This window comes from Dioscorea cayenensis, chromosome 15, assembly GCF_009730915.1.
Source record: "Dioscorea cayenensis subsp. rotundata cultivar TDr96_F1 chromosome 15, TDr96_F1_v2_PseudoChromosome.rev07_lg8_w22 25.fasta, whole genome shotgun sequence".
Classification (NCBI taxonomy): domain Eukaryota; kingdom Viridiplantae; phylum Streptophyta; class Magnoliopsida; order Dioscoreales; family Dioscoreaceae; genus Dioscorea; species Dioscorea cayenensis.
The window spans coordinates 5,680,438-5,698,379 of NC_052485.1; the positions used below are offsets into that span (position 1 = coordinate 5,680,438).

At 36.0% G+C, this 17,942-nt stretch overlaps 3 protein-coding genes and 1 non-coding gene across 5 annotated transcripts; 3 read left to right on the plus strand and 1 right to left on the minus strand.

Annotated features, from left to right (window-relative positions):
* Positions 1 to 358: 358 nt before the first annotated feature.
* Positions 359 to 1,702, plus strand: LOC120277629. The gene is made up of 2 exons (XM_039284486.1): positions 359 to 512; positions 1,008 to 1,702. The coding sequence occupies exons 1-2, from the start codon at positions 359 to 361 to the stop codon at positions 1,700 to 1,702; spliced, it is 849 nt and encodes a 282-aa protein (XP_039140420.1).
* A 4,584-nt stretch (positions 1,703 to 6,286) lies between these two features.
* On the plus strand, positions 6,287 to 9,109 carry LOC120277295 (glucan endo-1,3-beta-glucosidase 8-like). 2 transcript variants are annotated; one of them, XM_039284081.1, is made up of 3 exons: positions 6,287 to 6,662; positions 7,666 to 8,706; positions 8,978 to 9,109. In XM_039284081.1, exons 1-3 carry the CDS (start codon positions 6,334 to 6,336, stop codon positions 9,042 to 9,044), a joined length of 1,437 nt encoding a protein of 478 aa, XP_039140015.1. In that variant the 5' UTR covers positions 6,287 to 6,333; the 3' UTR covers positions 9,045 to 9,109. The 2 variants fall into 2 exon arrangements, with proteins under 2 accessions (XP_039140015.1, XP_039140014.1); XM_039284080.1 differs by lacking the exon at positions 8,978 to 9,109 and having other exon boundaries at positions 7,666 to 8,962.
* Positions 9,110 to 9,271: 162 nt separating this feature from the next.
* On the minus strand, positions 9,272 to 11,718 carry LOC120277294 (protein SINE1-like). The gene is given in 5 exon segments (XM_039284079.1): positions 9,272 to 9,959; positions 10,359 to 10,766; positions 10,768 to 11,388; positions 11,391 to 11,660; positions 11,662 to 11,718. Coding segments are annotated over 5 exon segments (1,626 nt in total). The 5' UTR covers positions 11,713 to 11,718; the 3' UTR covers positions 9,272 to 9,683.
* Positions 11,719 to 17,173: 5,455 nt separating this feature from the next.
* TRNAL-CAA lies at positions 17,174 to 17,257 on the plus strand. The gene has a single exon. It is a non-coding gene; the product is annotated as a tRNA-Leu (tRNA).
* Positions 17,258 to 17,942: the final 685 nt, after the last annotated feature.

The window sequence follows — 17,942 nt, forward strand, 5'->3', positions numbered from 1 at the left end:
TCATTCAATGTAATTCTTCTTAGATTCTCCTAATAAAGTGAAGCACTTTTGTTTTAAATCAATCGAGATCTGCAGATGTCGGGCCGTGGCCGAGATCCTAGCGATGACCACAAGTGATCCCATTCTTCCCTACTCTAGATGGGAAGAACTACAATCGTTGGAGTGTCTGAGATGAAGGTGTTGTTTGATTTTTCGAGAAGTTCTTGCTCGTTGTTGAAAAATGGAGTTCCTTCCTGGAGAACAATCCAACTGAAGCTCAAAAGACGAGACCCTACTGAGAAGCCGGAAAGAAAGATCGAGAAGGCTCTCATTACATCCATCAAGGAGTTAATGATGAGATTTTTTTGAGAAGATAGTCATGTGCGGATCTGCAAAAGAGGCGTGGGATATTCTTGCAAAATCCTACAGAGGTGTTGAAAGAGTTCAGAAGGTGAGACTTCAAACTCTTAGAAGCGCGTTTGAGTTGCTACGAGATGGAGAACACGGACAACGTGGCGGAATATACATCTCGAGTACGGGGCCTTGGCAAATAAGATGCGACTCGATGGAGACAAAGTCGAAGAGCAAACATTGGTGGAGAAGATCTTGCGGACGATCGACAGCGAGTTTGATCCCATTACTCTGCCATTGAGAGTCGAAAAGACCTTTCGACATATTTGTTGATGAGTTGTGGGGCTCTTTGGAAGCATATGAACAACGCATCAATGCAAAGTTCTCGGAAAAAAACCTCTTGAAAAAGGCTTTTTCAAGCTCAACTTTCTATCAAATCGGAACAAGAAAAGGAAGCTAAAGGGAAACAACAGGATATCAAGGCGTGCGTAAGAAATATGAACATGGAACAAGAAGTAATTTTTGGTGCAAGAGGAAGAGGTAGATATTCCCAAAGAAGCCATGGGACGAGGAAGAGGAAGGTATGATAAAAAAACAACATTAAGTGTTTTGCATGTAGTCGATTTGGTCGTTATGCAAATGAGTGCGGTTAACAAAAAACAAAGCTATCTTTGAAGTATCTCAAGACAAGAAATCTGTAGAAGTAGTTCAGTTTGCACAAGAAGAGGACTTTGAAGACCATGCACTACTAATGGTTTCAAATGACAAAGAAGATTATAACTTCAACACTTGGTATCTTGACACAAGATGCACCAATCATATGATTGGTAAAAAAGAGCTTTTTGTGAATTTAGATGAATCAGTACAAAAAGTTGTTAAGTTTGCAGATAATAGCATCATTCCTGTTATGGGCAAAGGTAGAATCTTGATACAATTGAAGAATGGAGATCATCAATTTATCTCAGATGTGTTTTATGTGCCAGGGATGAAAAACAACCTGCTGAGTATGGGACAACTCCTTGAAAAAGGATATCGCATGGAGATGAAGAATGGTCATTTAACCATTCTTGGCGAGAAAGTGGTGATGTCATCCTTAATTCGAGTTATGTCAAAAAACAGAATGTTTCGCATTGACATAATAACTGATATATATCACTGCTTTAGTGCTATTTTTAAGGATGCATCATGGTTATGGCATCTCAGATTTGGGCATCTGAATTTTAGAAGTTTGAAATTGCTTGCTCAAAAGAACATGGTGAATGGATTGCCTTTACTGGATCATCCTGAACAATTTTGTGAAGGATGTATTCTTGGAAAGCAGCATAGAAATTCCTTTTCAACTAAGAATAATGGCATGCTTCTCACCCTCTAGAAGTTGTGCATTCGGGATGTGTGTGGACCCATGAATACACCATCCATTGGTGGAATCGATATTTTTCTTACTTTTGTTGATGATTACTGACGGGAAAATCTGGGTGTATTTTGTGCGACAAAAATACTGAAGTGTTTGGAGTTTTTAAAAAATTTCAAGCACTGGTTGAAAAGCAGAGTGGGCATTCAATTCAGATCTTAAGAACTGATGGTGGTGGTGAATACATGTCTAATGATTTCGCTGAGTATTGTGCAGAGCATGGAATTGAACATGAAGTCACTATCCGTTATACTCCTCAACACAACGGAATTGCTGAAAGGAGAAATAGGACAATCATGGACATGGCTAGGAGCATGCTTAAGGCCAAAGGTATGCCTAACTATCTTTGGGCTGATGCTGTTTCATGCTCTGTTTATTTATTGAACAGATCACCAACCAAAAAATTAGAAGATGTTACCCCTGAAGAAGCTTGGAGTGGATTCAAACCAAGTGTCAAACATCTCAAGGTGTTTGGTTCAATTGCATATGCCCATGTACCAGCAGAAACAAGAACAAAGCTAGATGACAGAGGAGAGAAGACCGTGTTTGTTGGATACAAGCTTGGCCATCTTGGTGGATACAGATTATTTAACCCAATCACAAAGAAATTTCTTGTTAGTAGAGATGTGATCTTTGACGAAGCTGGATCATGGAATTGGAGTGATCATACTGAAGCTAATTCACAAAAGATTTCTATCCTTGAAGAAGAAACTACCTCAGTTGAAGATGTAGAAGTTGTTACAAATGAAGATCAAATTGGAGTTGTAGCTCAAAGATCAAGGAGGAATGTACAACCATCTTCTTGGCTAAGGAACTTTGAGGTAATTCCTGATAATGCTATTGACAATGATGGAGAACTAGTTCACTATGCATTGTTTGCAGATTGCGATCCTATCAAATTTGAAGAAGCTATTAGAAATGAGAAATGGATCGATGCCATGAAGGAAGAAATAAAAAGCAATAGAAAAAAATAAAACTTGGGAGCTAACCAATCTACCATATGGAAAGAAAGCAATTGATGTGAAGTGGGTGTTCAAGACAAAAATCAAGCCAACTGGTCAGATAGAAAGATATAAGGCAAGATTGGTAGCAAAAGGCTATGAACAGCGTGCTGAAGTTGATTATCAAGAGGTATTTTCCCCTGTTGCTAGAATTGAAACAGTTAAATTAATTGTTGCTCTGGCTGCTCAAAATAGGTGGAATATCCACCAAATGGATGTCAAGTCGGCTTTTCTTAATGGTCCTCTTGAGGAAGAAGTCTATGTCAAGCAACCAGCAGGGTTTGTAAAAGAAGGAAATGCAGAAAAAGTATATAAACTCAAGAAGGCATTATATGGGCTCAAACAAGCCCCAAGAGCATGGAATAAACGGATTGATGATTTCTTTCAAGCTAACGGCCTTCTAAAGTGTCCAAGTGAGCATGCTTTATATGTGAAAATTACTGATTCAGGTGACATATTATTTGTTTGTCTTTATGTTGACGATATTATCTTTATGGGGAACAATCAAAATATGATCAAGGAATTCAAGAAAACTATGATTTCAGAATTTGAGATGACTGATCTTGGTCATATGTCATATTTTTTGGGCTTGGAAGTAATTCAGAATAAAAATGGAATTTTCATTCATCAACAAAAATATGCAACAGACATCCTAAATAAATTTCAGATGCTTGATTGTAATCCTGTACGTACTCCTGTAGAGGTTGGTACCAAATTATTCAAGGAAGGAGAAGACTCAGCGATTGATCCAATATACTTTAAGAGTATTGTTGGTAGTCTCAGGTTTTTATCACATACTAGACCTGATATTTCTTATGGTGTTGGATTAATTAGCAAGTACATGGAGAGACCTAGACAATCTCATTTTCATGTGGCTAAAAGAATTTTACGCTATATCAAAGGCACATTAGATCATGGCTTATTCTATGAATCTTCTAACAAGAATGAGCTTGTGGGATACTCTGACAGTGACTGGGCGGGTGATCAGGATGATAGGAAAAGCACTACTGGATATGTGTTCAACTTTGGCTCTACAGCAATATCTTGGTCATCTAAGAAACAATCCATTGTGGCTTTATCTACTTGTGAAGCAGAATATGTTGCAGCAGCTTCTTGTGCATGTCAAGCAATTTGGTTGAGGAATGTGATGAATCAAATTCAGGTTCCAATTAACAGTCCTACAAAAATCTTTGTGGACAACATTTCTGCAATAAATTTAACCAAACATCCAGGCATTCATGGGAAAAGCAAGCACATTGACATGAGATTTCATTTTCTTAGAGATCAAGTCAACAAAAAAGAGATTGAAGTTTTTTTATTGCAAATCGGAGGACCGAGGTTGTCTGATATCCTCACTAAACCTCCGAAATTTGATTCATTTGTTAAGCTAAAAGAAGAGTTTAGGCATGGCTAGTCTTACTGATTTGGTTTAAGGGGGATGTTAGTAATAATCCCAAATCGATAAAAGCTTATCATTTAGAGATCTTGTGTTATCTTATCTTCATTAGTTTAGTTTAAATTAATGATTATCTTTAAAAGTTTGTTTCTAGTTATGGAGTCCGACCTTTAAAAAGGCCTAGTCATTCAATGTAATTCTTAACGAATTCTCTAATAAAGTGAAGCACTTTTGTTTTTAAATCCATCAGACGGCAATCAAAGAAGAAAAAAGAGAGCTTAAGAGGGGTTTGTTATTCTTGGTTTTATGTGCGCAGTTTTGATCAACTCTACGATCGGAGGTGCTCCCGTGGTCCGATTTTGCTCAAACTTAGCCAGCTTGTTCCTGACAAGAAGGACTTCATTTTGAACGGTCGAATCGTCCTCAGATGCTCCGGTTTGGTCAAAAACGAAGCTTTTAATGCACTCAACAGCTTTTTGGGTGATTTCTACACTTTTTTGCTCTATCTTGATCTCTTAATGTTCTTGGAGTTTGTTGGTGGGTTGTGAATCCTTTGTTGATCGATTTGGGGTTCTTTTTGCCCTCAATTTATCAATAAGAGAAGTAAAGGGTGGACTCTCGAAGCGGTCCCGTGGTTTTTTTATCCTTCACATCGAGCGGGTTTTCCACGTATAAATTGGTAGTGACTGTTTGTGATTTATTATGGGTTGATTGAATTGTTTAGTTAGTTGGTTGTCTTGATTGTTTGACTTTGTGAGTGTCGTAGAGACTTCTGGCGATCTTTACAATGTGAACATCTAACAACAAGTAAAAAAGAGTCAGTTGGGGGGAGAAAGAACTTGGGGAGGGGGGTGTTTTAGTAAAATTCCTAGAAATGTGAGGAATTGGGCCAGGGGATTAGGAGGAGAATTGGGGCCGTTTATATCAACATCTAAAATTCTGAGAATAGAAAAGTGATATCATAAACACGGTTCAGTGAAATTTTGACATAATCGAAATATGGGTTATTCTCACCTATTAAATTACCTCAATTTAGTGATTTTTAAAATAAATAATAATAATTTTTAAATATAATTACTAACTTATTTATATATTATATAAAAAATAAAAAATAAAATTTATAAACGCATAACTAAAAATCAAGCATGATTCTGTGGTAGTTATCTTATAATCAAGTTGTGCAAGCCCTCATGAACATAATTGCTTAGGAATTTAGTATTAGTCATCAAATATATTTTATAATTTTTTTAATTAAAAACCATAAATAGATTAAAATTGAAAATATAAAAATATAGTACAAAGATCAAGTACATTGAAAAAATACAAAATAGAGCAAGCACAGGATAAAATCATAAAATACAACATAATATAATTCACCGGCGGTGAAGTACAAGAGGGAAAAGAAAGGTAAAAAGAGCGGCGGAACGGCCATAAGGGCTAGCCAAACATAAAATATAGCGTTAAAAAAACAAAAACAAACGAAAAACGGTGGGGTGGGTAAAATAGTAAAATTGCAATCATAACGGCAAAATTTTCGAACCGTGGCTCAAAGCCCTTCCAAAAAGCTGGTCGGCAGCCGACATGTCCCACTCCCCACCTTGTCAAATGCACCCATACACGACACCCCTTTAAATTACTAAACTACCCCTACTCATTATCCAAATTACCAAAACACCCTCAGCCACATCAAACACGCTCTTCACGTTCGTTGCCCATTTCCATCGTGGCAGACACCCCACTTCGATAGAGATATGCGTTCATATACAATGACCAAAATGCCCCTGAGGTTCTCCTTCATTTTCTCAGGCCTTCTTTTTTTTTTGCCCCCTTTGTTCTCCTTTCCTTTTCATCTGAGAATCTATGCAGAAAAGCTCCTCCTTTTCGATGCCTTTTTAGCTCGGGAATCGCTCCGCGAACGAGTTTTTCAATCGATTTCTTTGTTTGAGCTGTTTTTCATCCATTCTATAGGATAAAAAACCTAGTTTTGATTCTTTTTGTTATTGTTTTTGAGCTTCTCTTTCGGTTTTCTTTGTTACTGAGTGTCTAGGATCAGATCTTTATTTTGAGTGTATTGAATATATATATAAACAAGGCTTATTTATGAGCTTTCTTTGTCTACGTTGAATCTCTCCATTCCTACCCATCTCATCTTTTGATTTGCTTTTGGAGTAGTTTGAGTAGAGTTGAAAGTAGTCATGGGAAGCTGCAAACTTGTGATTTGTTTCTTGTTTTTTGAGATGTTTTGGTGCTGGACTGAAGGTCTTGGAGTGAACTGGGGGACAATGGCTGTCCGGCAGCTACCCCCTAAAACTGTAGTTCAGATGCTGCAGGACAACGGGATTAAGAAAGTCAAACTCTTTGATGCTGATTTCAACACCATGAGTGCTTTGGCTGGGACTGATATTGAGGTCATGGTTGCTATTCCTAATGATATGCTTGCTATCATGACTGATTATGATGCTGCTAAGGATTGGGTTAAGAGGAATGTCACTAGGTATAACTGGGATGGAGGAGTGAAAATCAAGTGAGTTCTTATTCTTTTTTTTTTTAAAAAAAATTGTGAAGATATTTCTTATATTTATCTCTTGTTTGTGGTTACCTTTATTTTGAAGATGGTTTCACATTGATTGTGATTGATTGACGTTTCTTTTGATTTCGGTTCTTATAAATTGTCTTTAGCTGGTGTCTGTTGTATATTTTTTCTTTGGTTGATTGATGTTCATTTTGATTTCATTTTTCAGAGAATAGTATTGAAATAAAAGAGAAGTTTTTGAAATTTTATTGTTTGATGTTGATCTTAATTTCAGTTTTCAGAAATTATTAGTTTTGCTAAGTTCTCATTGCCAACTCAGATTTTATGTTTCTTGAATTGTGGTTGTTGATTTAAAAATTATTTTTTTCCATGGTGGTTGCTTATTGATGAGTTTTCTTTAAAGTTCCATGTTATTGCTTAGGGTGATGGTTTTTGACTTCTTCCTAATCAATTTCATGGAGAGTTGTTCTTTGCTCATGTGATTCATTATCTTATGCAACTTTAAATCTTGTGTGTGGCATATTAAAAATGGTTAAATCATTGAAATGTAATTTGAAATGAGGAAAAAAATAAATGGTCTTCCAAAATTGGTAGGTTAGAAGCTAAAACTTTTGACTTTCTTTGTGTTTGAAAAGGTTTTGCATTGTTCTCTCTTAATGATTTTATATGTTTCTTTTCTTTTTTTTGTGTGACTGGATGATAAAAAGTGATTTGATCATCATTCATACCTGATGTCATTTATTACCCAATAAAAAAAAAGAATAAGAATTCTTTATTATCTGCATATTTATATGAAACTCTCTAAAACAGGTAGAACAGAACAGTGTAATTATCTGCCAAGAGCACTGGTGCTGCTTGTTTAATTTTTATTCTTATTTCTTGATTTGATTCATCGCCTGTGAAACCGAATTCCAACTTCAGTTAGTTAACTTTAAGAGTATATGCATCAAACGAGGAGCTTCTCATCATGACTTACGACCATGTCTTTCTACAGATATGTTGCAGTTGGAAATGAACCCTTCCTCTCATCTTACAATGGCTCATTCTTGAATGTCACCTTCCCGGCATTGCAAAACATTCAGAATGCACTCATCGATGCGGGGTTCGGGGACACCATAAAGGCCACTGTTCCTCTAAATGCCGATGTTTACAATTCCCCATCGGTTCCATCAGCTGGACAGTTTCGAACCGATATCAGTGAACTCATGACTCAAATTGTTCAGTTTTTCAACCAGAATGGCGCTCCATTCACAGTTAACATATACCCTTTTTTAAGCCTCTATGCCGATGTGCACTTCCCAGTAGATTTTGCCTTCTTTGATGGTGGAAGTACCCCTATAGTCGACGGCCAAATTCAGTACACCAATGTATTCGATGCCAATTTTGATACATTGGTCTCTGCCCTCAAGGCCGTTGGCTTGGGTAATCTTCCAATCATAGTTGGAGAGGTCGGTTGGCCCACGGACGGTGATATCAATGCAAAGGCTTCTTATGCTGAAAGATTCTATAATGGCCTTCTAAAGCGTCTCGCAGCCAACCAAGGCACACCTCTTCGGCCAAACACCAACATAGAAGTCTATCTTTTTGGCTTGATCGATGAGGACGCTAAAAGTATCGCTCCCGGTGCCTTTGAGCGTCACTGGGGGATCTTTAGGTACGACGGGCAGCCTAAGTTCCCTATGGATCTTTCCGGCCAGGGGCAGAACAAACTTCTTGTGGCAGCCAAGAATGTGCAGTACTTGCCGCAAAAGTGGTGTGTGTTCAACCCAAATGCAAAGGACTTGAGCAAGTTAGGTGATAACATCAACTATGCTTGCACTTTCTCCGATTGCACTTCTCTTGGTTACGGATCAACCTGCAGCAATTTGGACACGCAAGGTAATGCATCGTATGCTTTCAATATGTACTTCCAAGTGCAGGGACAAAAGGAACTGAGCTGCGTTTTCGAAGGCCTTGCCATGATTACAACACAGAATTACTCACAGGGGACTTGCGATTTTATCATCCAGTTAGCTTCTTCCCCTTCCTTGCGGACATCACAATTTGTGATGTTTGTATTAGTGCTTATTGTTATTCTCTTCTTCCAATCAGAGCAGTTGTAGATATTGATTTCTGTATGTTTTTTGCTAGCAATTTTGTATTAGTGATATTCCTTGTGACTCATTTAAATAAACTCCATTTACTACCTTTGGTTCCTCGCTGCTTTTATTTGTGATATTATCACACAGTATGGAGTGTATTCAATAACAATAAGTCAACAGCAAAGCAGTCTATAAATTTTTGATTTCTTCCCCTTCCTTGTGGACATCACCATTTGTGATGTTTGTATTAGTGCTTATTGTTATTCTCTTCTTCCAGTCAGAGCAGTTGTAGATATTGATTTGTGCATGTTTTTTGCTAGCACTTTTGTATTATTCCTTGTGACTCATTTAAATAAACTCCATTTACTACCTTTGGTTCGCTCGCTGCTTTTATTTGTGATATTATTGCACAGTATGGAGTGTATTCAATAACAATAAGTCAACAGCAAAGCAGTCTATAAATTTTTGCAAGCCATGGGACCATAGTTTTCAATTCACAGCTAGTTGCAGAAATAATAGTTGCAATAAAGAGAATCAAGATGACTTCAAAGCTGAGAAACATACATGAGATCAAGATCTAGATGCACTGGATATGCACCAATTGTACAAATACATAATAGGTTGTTCCCTGAATGTTCAATATTGAATGTAGAGTAAATATTACAAACTGATAAGACACAGGCATTAAGTCGGAACTAGATAGTAAACTTCATGATCATCAATCCACATTGCTGACCATATACTTGCAAGTAAAACTAAGAGAAGAGCACAAGCAAGAAGTTTAATCACTCTGCATTTGTGACTCCTTTTAATGGTAAAGGTAAGAACTTTGTTCTTGTCTTCCTTTTCAGCTTGACATTTGCAAGCAGTTAATGCAGGAACATCACCGATAGATGATGCAGTTTCTTCAATGTCTGTGACAGGTTCTGAATCATGGGCTCTGCTTTGATTTGCTTGTCATTTGCATATTCTGTCTATTTCTCATTCTGTTGGTCTCATAATTTTGAATTTGGAAGCTGATGCTGCGATTTGTTACAGTTGCTGGGTTCGAAACTGTTTCACCTGAAGTTGGAGTTGCAACTGATCCAATTTGCGGCTTATTGTGCCCTTCAGAGTCAGCAGTGTCTGAATTTTGAAGAGATCGGACTAGCTTCCGCGGAGTAGAATATATTTTAACATCATCCACACTGAGCACTGGACGAGCTCGCTGAAACAAAAGAAGTGACACAGTTAAAGCAATGAATGATAGGAGAATTCCCAGTTCTTACTATCATCATTAAAGCATTCTAGTTCAAGAGCCAGAAGTAAATTCAGAGGATCATCATCTGATCATTTCTTTTTGTATATTACGAGTCTTCCTGATAGAGATCTCTCTAGTAATAGTTGACATGAAAGTACTTGTGTGCTAAAGGATTAATCAAATGACACTAAACCTAAATGGAATTCCTCCAAAATAAAACTGCAGGGAAAAAGAGATGATTGAAGTTCAGTTTTGGTTAAGTCAGTTTCGAATAATCAAATAAGACCATATAAAACTTTGGCGTGTAAAAAATAGCAGGAGTCGTGTGAAAAGTAGATCAAGTTTCAAATGCATTGATTCATATACCTGAGGACTAGGTGAAGTACCACGTTTCGCACCATTTGCTGAGTTAACCTGGATGAAGCCAGAGAATGTGTCTGACTGTTCTTCCTGCATCTCACTCAAATCAGCATTTGACAATTGATCTGAGTAAGTCTTTGATATCTCAAAGTCTGAGGCACCATTGTGAAACAAGCCATCTCGCAATGATACATCGACACCCCAATTATCGTTATTCCACAATCGCCTATTGGCACGCCTGGCGTAGTCAAAGTTACAAGAAGCCTGACCAATGGACAATGGTGAATCCACAGAAGTATCATGCTCAAGAAAAGAATCAACAGTTCGTGTATCAGGAGAGCCAAATTCAGCAGGAAAGCCATTAGACTTGCTGTCAATGTCATCTCTAACATCCAAAGTCCATTTTCTACCCTTAGTATCGAAAATTAGAATCAACAATCGGACTAGAAGAAACCTCATGCCTGGATCCTTTCTGCGCGATGATTGTTTTTGCAGTTTGCAGAGCCTCAAATGCAGCTCCCCTAACGAATGGCATTCGATCATTTTGACATCTCTCCAGGACAACCACCACTTTGGAAAGCTCTGATGCAACACTCCTTGAGTCCACACACTTCAGCAAGAAGTTAATCATCTGAATTGCTGACAATCGCCTCTGGGAGTTGCTCTCCTTCACCCCAACACTCAAAATCTGCAATCCAGATCGCACTAAAGACCTCGCATATGCTTCAGCTATTAAGGCATTGTGCTTGAACAAAGACATGGCCAAGCCCATATGAGCATTGGTTTGGGTATGTTTCTCCTCAAGAGCACAAGCAACCTTCAAACAAACATCATTCACCATTTCATCAGATGCAAACCGCCAGTTATCAGATTCAACAAGAGCCTTAAGACATAATGCAGCTCCTGAGGCAGCACTCTCAATAGAACTCATGAGGACATCAGCCAAAGGCTTGCAAAGGGACCCAATGATCCTAGTCTTCTCAGTCTCAGAAGTAGAGGGATCAATACCATATCGGGCAACAGCAGGGAACAACTTTTGGAGCAAGCTTGGTGAAGGGGGAATGATCCAGCACTCGAAGACAATGTGCGGATAATGGTGGACATGATGTTGTCGATCTGTGGTACAATGTTTCGTCCATGGACTCTGGCAAGGACCTCATACAGTGAAATGGTGTATTCCCCTGAAGATGAGCCAGGTTCCTTGGTCTCAGAGACTTGGGTAAGGAACTGAGGGATGGCCTTCGCATCCAAATCCTTGACGTAAGTCTTGAGAGCCTTCATGGCTGATCTCCGGCTGTCTGGGTCCTTTGTCAAGGTTCTCGAGCTCCCTCCGGAGCACTGGACTGAGATTTCTACCCATGTACTTCACACTGGATCAAGAAATGTTCAACAAGTTAAAATTGTGATTTCCGCACTCAAGTGGATCAGAGAAAAAGCAGAAATATAGCCTGAAATTGAAGAAATACAAGTAACTACTAGGTCAAGGAATCAAGAAGTTACAACCTTAGTTTCTGGAATCAAACTATCTAGCCAAAAAATCTGAGTTCAAAACCTACAAAGTGAGAATTTTCAATCTATTTCCTTGCAATATATCAGACAGAATCAAAGAAACACACTAATATATATCATAACCAGATCGTTCCTTTGAATACTAGAGATCCTTGGCAGGGTAATTCACTTCAAAATTCAAAACATCATAATTTCAAGAAATAAACAAAAATCATAAAACAAACAAGAAATGCTCAACAATCTGCCTGCTTTCAGTCTGAAAACTAGAAAAAAAAAAGAAGACAAAGTTATACACCAAATCACAAATAAAACAAATAAACGCAAGTGAATAATAGATCAAAAAAATCAGCCAAACAACCAATTCTCTCCACAGTTAATCTTAAACAAAATCAAGTGCAAACCAAAAAAGATTAAATTTTTCTAAATGCTTCCTTTCAATAACTGCAAGCTGATCAAAACCCCCAAAAGAACAACACATGAAACAAATTAAAAACAAAGACCAATCAAACGCACCTTGAAGAATGAAAATGGGAACTTTCTTCTCCAAAACCTCACCAATCTCCAAAACTCAGCTACAAACGGAGGTCAGATGGGGGTTATCTAGGGTTTAGATCCATGTACCGAGAGAGCTGAGCTTTCTAGGGTTTCCAGTGTTTCAAGATTGGAAAGATGAGAACCTGCTTGATTTGCGAAGGGAGGGCATGTCCAAAGATTTGAATTTCGGATAAGAAATTACCCCGCCGTCCTTTTCAAACTCAGAGCCTGAATACAAACAAAAGCATGTGAATGAGGGCATGGCTGTAAATCGGTCCCAGTTGACCAAGTCAACTAAACACAAATTCCAATTTTTTTGGAATTAAACACAAAGTTAATGTTTTTTTTTTTTTAAAAAAAATATAAAACCTACATCCCAATACTTGCTTAGTATGCCTTTAGTTTGGGGTTATCATTATTAAAAATAAAAATAGACATAAATTTTGAGTTACCATTTGGATATGTAAATGGACGAAAATAGAATCCCAAATGAAAGGAATTGAGAGTAATGAAAAAGATCTGACATATCTACTCTCTCTCCCCAATTTTATAAAATAATATTAATATGAACTATTTAATATAAATATTTAATTATAATCATTAAAATAAATAATAATATCAAAATTATTTCAAAATGGAGTAGTTTTAATTTTTTTTTTTATTTAGAAAAAACAATACACCAAATATTTATTTATAATACCTAATTATATTAATTAAAATTAATAATAATTAAAATTTATTATTTAATTAATATTTGGTAATAATTTAACTAAATAAGATATCCAAAATATTTCCCAAATTAAAATTTTTCTTAAATAATATTTCAATATTATTTATTTACACTAAAGACTAAATAATAATTTTATCATATTTTTTCTTTTTCTCTCCCAATAAATTTGTATTTCAACCAAATATAATTTTTATTCTCATTACTACTCCTTACCCTTATCATTCACATTCCGCAATCCAAACACACACTAGTGTGGTGATAAAAACAATTTGCAATGCATAAGTAGGTGTAGGATTTTGAACTCCGCGCTTGCGGTATTGTTCATAATACTACTCATAAACTACTACTAATCACAAATATTATTTATAGTATTGTTTAAATGAGTTTCGGTGGGTCCCGAATGAAAAAAATTGTATCTTTTTCTCTCTAAGGATGATGCATAACGGAGGGGTTTTATTAGTTATATATATGGTGCCAGTAAACCTTTTAAGGTATGCACATCATGAATTTTCATTGTCCCATATGACATATAGCTGAGTTAATAAATCCCTAAACTAATACATCTCCATACCTAATTATTCTTTAATAACCGTTTAGTGGGGGCCGAGACACTTGTCACCTATTGTTAAATATATGTGTATATTACCTAAATTGATCAAATATTTTGAGCTTTAAAGCTTGTTATTATTTTCATATTATGGTTTTCAACATAATTAATACCTGATTATCATGGAGTCCAGCTTGATCTAATATTTGCCAAAATCTAAAGTGTCCTTTAATTTCCATCTCGTAAAGAAATAATATTGAATTAATTGGATTATATTTAAGTTTGATATTATTTATGGTTTTTTATTAAAATAGTAATCATAAGTATAACATCTAATAAATTCTCCGCCAAGTTTTATGAGCGTGATACAAACTAATATTTAATTCTATGAGTATCGTACAAACCAATATGTTTGTTTATAATGTTTATTTATTTATTATTATTAAATTTAAATTTTATGCTCGTCAAGTTCTGATGAATCAATATGAAACTCCCGTAAGTAGATAGCATTGGAGAATGTAGGCACAAGAGAAAATCATCATTATAAACCCATTTTTAGCTTTATTTTATTAGTTTAAATATCCCTTTTACATTATATAAAGTTTACAATTTACACCAAAGTAACAAAAATTCTTTTCAATATTCCAAACAATATACCCTAACTAAGATTACCAAAATAATTCAAAATGGCTCTATCGGTATCAAATGTATATAATACAAAACCACAATTTTTTATTATTTATTAATTTTTATTTTTGTTATTATTATTTTTAAAATGAATAAACCACGATTTAGTGAAAAAGTAAAAGAGTAATAGCAAAATAAATGATAATTACCACACAATATAACAACGAGGCAAAAAGCAATGGTAAAACAGTTGAAACAAAAACATTAACTTTTAACACATCGAGGGCGCCGCAGTCAAGGTTAGCAAAGTGGGTCTTATGCTGCGGAAGCCAGGGACTTGGTGAAACTGAGAATTTGTCTAATAGGAGTATAGCTTCTTTCAACCTTGCTTTTTTGATCGACGGGATTGCATTAATCCAAGTAATTAGCATATGACATGTTTTGGCGATTATTGAAAAATAAGAAGATAAAATGTATGAGAAAATGTAGTTTTTTTTTTTTTCAATCCAAATATTCCAATAAATTGTTTGGATGAGTAGGGATGAAAGATCACCTAAATTAAAATCATTACTTCTTACACAGTTAGACCAAACCTCTCTAAGAGTAGATGGAATTCAGGGGGTATTGCAGAGCACTGAAAAGTGTGCCTAGATTCTAGAAGCATAGTGGTAGTTTAGAAACAAGTGATCCACAGATTTTATCAAATGATGGCAGAACAAGCAAGTGAGTGTTAAGATTTTATTACATTCACATTTGCCAAAGTTATCTAATATTAGAATCTTATTGTCCCATGTGAGCCAGTTGAAGATCTTGATTTTAAACCCGTAGACACCTTCCACATAGTTACTTATGATCAACAAACATCTCAAGCCAACATCATTTAAAAGGTTATAAAAAGATTTGACTATGAATATCCTATTTTTATCCCATCGCAAGACCCTAGTATCGGGAAAGTCTGTTAACATGGTGGGGAGATGACTGCGAGGTTGCAAGATCATCGTGATTTATAGGTGATGGTTGTAGTGTTAACTAATGCATTGTGAGCTCAAGGTGTTGCCAAAAATGGATTAGATCAGGCAAGATATATTAGGGTAATTACCCTCTACCCATCTATTAAGCCAAATAAGAGTAGTTTTGCCATCCTTAATAATAAATTTAAGACCAATAAGAAAAAGCATGTCTACGATGTTGGATACCTTTCCAGATAAATGATTTCCATGTGAGTAACTTGTATAGTATCAACTCAGTTCTCCCATTTTATGTAGTTGTAGAAATGATTGGCGACCAACACCTAGAATTACTTGACAAAAGTTTCCAAAACTATTTGCCCTAGGAGGACTTGATTGAATTCTTCATTCTTGTAGGTTTAGGATATTCCATCCTCCTTGGTCCTTCAACTTATAAATTCTCTTCCACAACACCAACTTGTAATTTGCTCTAGAGAAATATTTCCCTCCCTATTAGGAATCCCTCTGTATTTTCGTCAATCTCCCTTCTAACTTATTTTGCTTGTTTGAAGACTAAATGACATTGAGTAGTTAGGGATAGCAAATGCATTGAATTAATCAATGTCAATCCAACACCAACAGAGATGAACTTGGTCTTCTAAGAAGCAAGCTTTTCCTTGACCATATGAGTCAGCCGTAATCAATTTTGGCGGCAAGGGCTTTTATTGGGGATTGGCACACCTAAATAAGTTACTGGGAGCAAGTTAGTGGTGTCATTAAGGGTAAAAGCACTTGCCAGATCGGGCAAAGTTTCTCATTTTGATGAGGCAACTTTTGTAAAAGTTCACTACTAACCGAGAGATGCCTTCAAAGAGATGAAGATAAACTTGAGAACTCTGAGGTCTTCCATTCCTCCTATGGAGAAAATTAAGGATTAGATCATTTACGTATTATAAGTGGCACATTTTTTCATGCCTCCCCAGGGAAACACTGAGCAAAATGCCTAACTCCAAAATATGATTAATCATAACATTGAGAGAGTCAACAATAAGAACAAATAGAATGGGAGAGAGAGGCCCTTCTTGTCTAAGTCCTTGTTGGTACCAGATGTACCCTATCGGGACCCCATTGACTATGACTCTGCCTTTAGAGGAGTTGAGATCGCCAATGTCCAATACATCCAGTGTTCAATAAATCCTTGAGTTCTTAGTAAATCATGGAGAAAATCCCAATCTACTATATCAAAAGCTTTGGCAAAGTATTCTTTCTGGATATGCCCTGATAGATTATGCTTTTGAATATTGGAGATTAGTTCCTCAGCAGCGACAATGTTGTTAGCAATACTCTTGCCTTTAATGAAGAATGATTGAGTCGAGTGATTCGAGTTGAGTCGAGTCGAGTCGAGTCGATCATCTCATCTATAACTCCACTCAATCTATTTGCAAGTATTTTTAAAATGATTTTCAAAGAGGAGTTAATAAAATTGATAGGTCAAAAGTCAAATGCTTCCTCAAGAGCCTCTTTTTTAGAATTGAGAGCAATGTGGGTCCAATTAATACATTTGAAGTTGGCTCTACCGTTATAAAAATCTTCACAGAGTTGGACTAAGTTAGGCTGAATTGTTGACCAATATTTTGAAAAAAAGCAAAGAGGAAAGACATCACATCCTGGTGTTTTCTCTCTCTCCAGTTCAAAAGTGGTCTTCTTTATTTCCTTTAGCGATAAAAGAGGTTATAAGGGATATTAGGTCAACTACGTCTCTATTCCTCCATGTTTGCCGATACTACAAGTTTTTGAAATGATCAAAACAATTAACTTTCGTAAGAAAAAAAAAATTATGTTAGTATTTTATTTTATGTAAATATATGGGAAGATTAGTTTAAAATAATGTAATAAATTCGTTATTCTGAAAACGAGTGCACAAAGAGTCAGGATGGCCGAGTGGTCTAAGGCGCCAGACTCAAGTTCTGGTCCTCGAAAGAGGGCGTGGGTTCAAATCCCACTTCTGACAATGGTTCACTGATTAATTTTTTCTTTAAGAGTTAACATCATGATTTTATTTTTTATAAAAAGTTTATGTTGCCCGAACGTGGCTGTTGACCTATTAAATAATATATAAATATTTTTTTTTATTTTAATCTACTTTGTGCAAAATGTTTGAATTTCTTTGTTTGTCAAGCATTGACGCGAATTTTAGTCGACTTTTGGTCTCACTTGATTATTTAATTTTGAATTAAAGTTTTTGGGTGATTTCTCATTTCCACCCTCACAATTTTAATGTTGTCTTTGAATATTAAATTACAAATTTTTTATTTCGATCAATATTTTTTATACGAAATGATTAATTTTGTTTGTCAGACAATCTTGATTTTAGGTATTGAGATAACTATTTAATGTAGGAAGTGGTATATTTTTCATTATTGTTATTATTAAATATTATTTTATAAAAACATAACAATAATGGTGATTATTTATAAGTGTTACCAACGGCCTTTTGGGTCAATTGATATCGAAATCTGCTCGCTTCTGGAGAGGGACCCGGGATCGAACCTCGCTGCCTTGCAGGCTGAGCAGCACGTGGGTCGACGTTGAGCCTTACTCTCCTTACATGCACGTCTCTGAGGTTCTAATGCTTGTCGTTTTTTTTTTTCCAAAAAAAAATTATTTATGAGTGTTTTAATCGACTTATAAAATAA

Excerpts from the sequence above, each read along its gene's own strand:
- LOC120277295 (XM_039284081.1), top strand. The coding sequence starts at position 6,334 with ATGGGAAGCTGCAAACTTGTGATTTGTTTCTTGTTTTTTGAGATGTTT. Across the intron at positions 6,663-7,665 it reads GATGGAGGAGTGAAAATCAA|ATATGTTGCAGTTGGAAATG; the intron begins GTGAGTTCTTAT and ends GTCTTTCTACAG. Across the intron at positions 8,707-8,977 it reads TCTTCCCCTTCCTTGCGGAC|ATCACCATTTGTGATGTTTG; the intron begins ATCACAATTTGT and ends TTCCTTGTGGAC.
- LOC120277629 (XM_039284486.1), top strand. The coding sequence starts at position 359 with ATGTGCGGATCTGCAAAAGAGGCGTGGGATATTCTTGCAAAATCCTAC. Across the intron at positions 513-1,007 it reads TGGCGGAATATACATCTCGA|TATCTCAAGACAAGAAATCT; the intron begins GTACGGGGCCTT and ends CTATCTTTGAAG.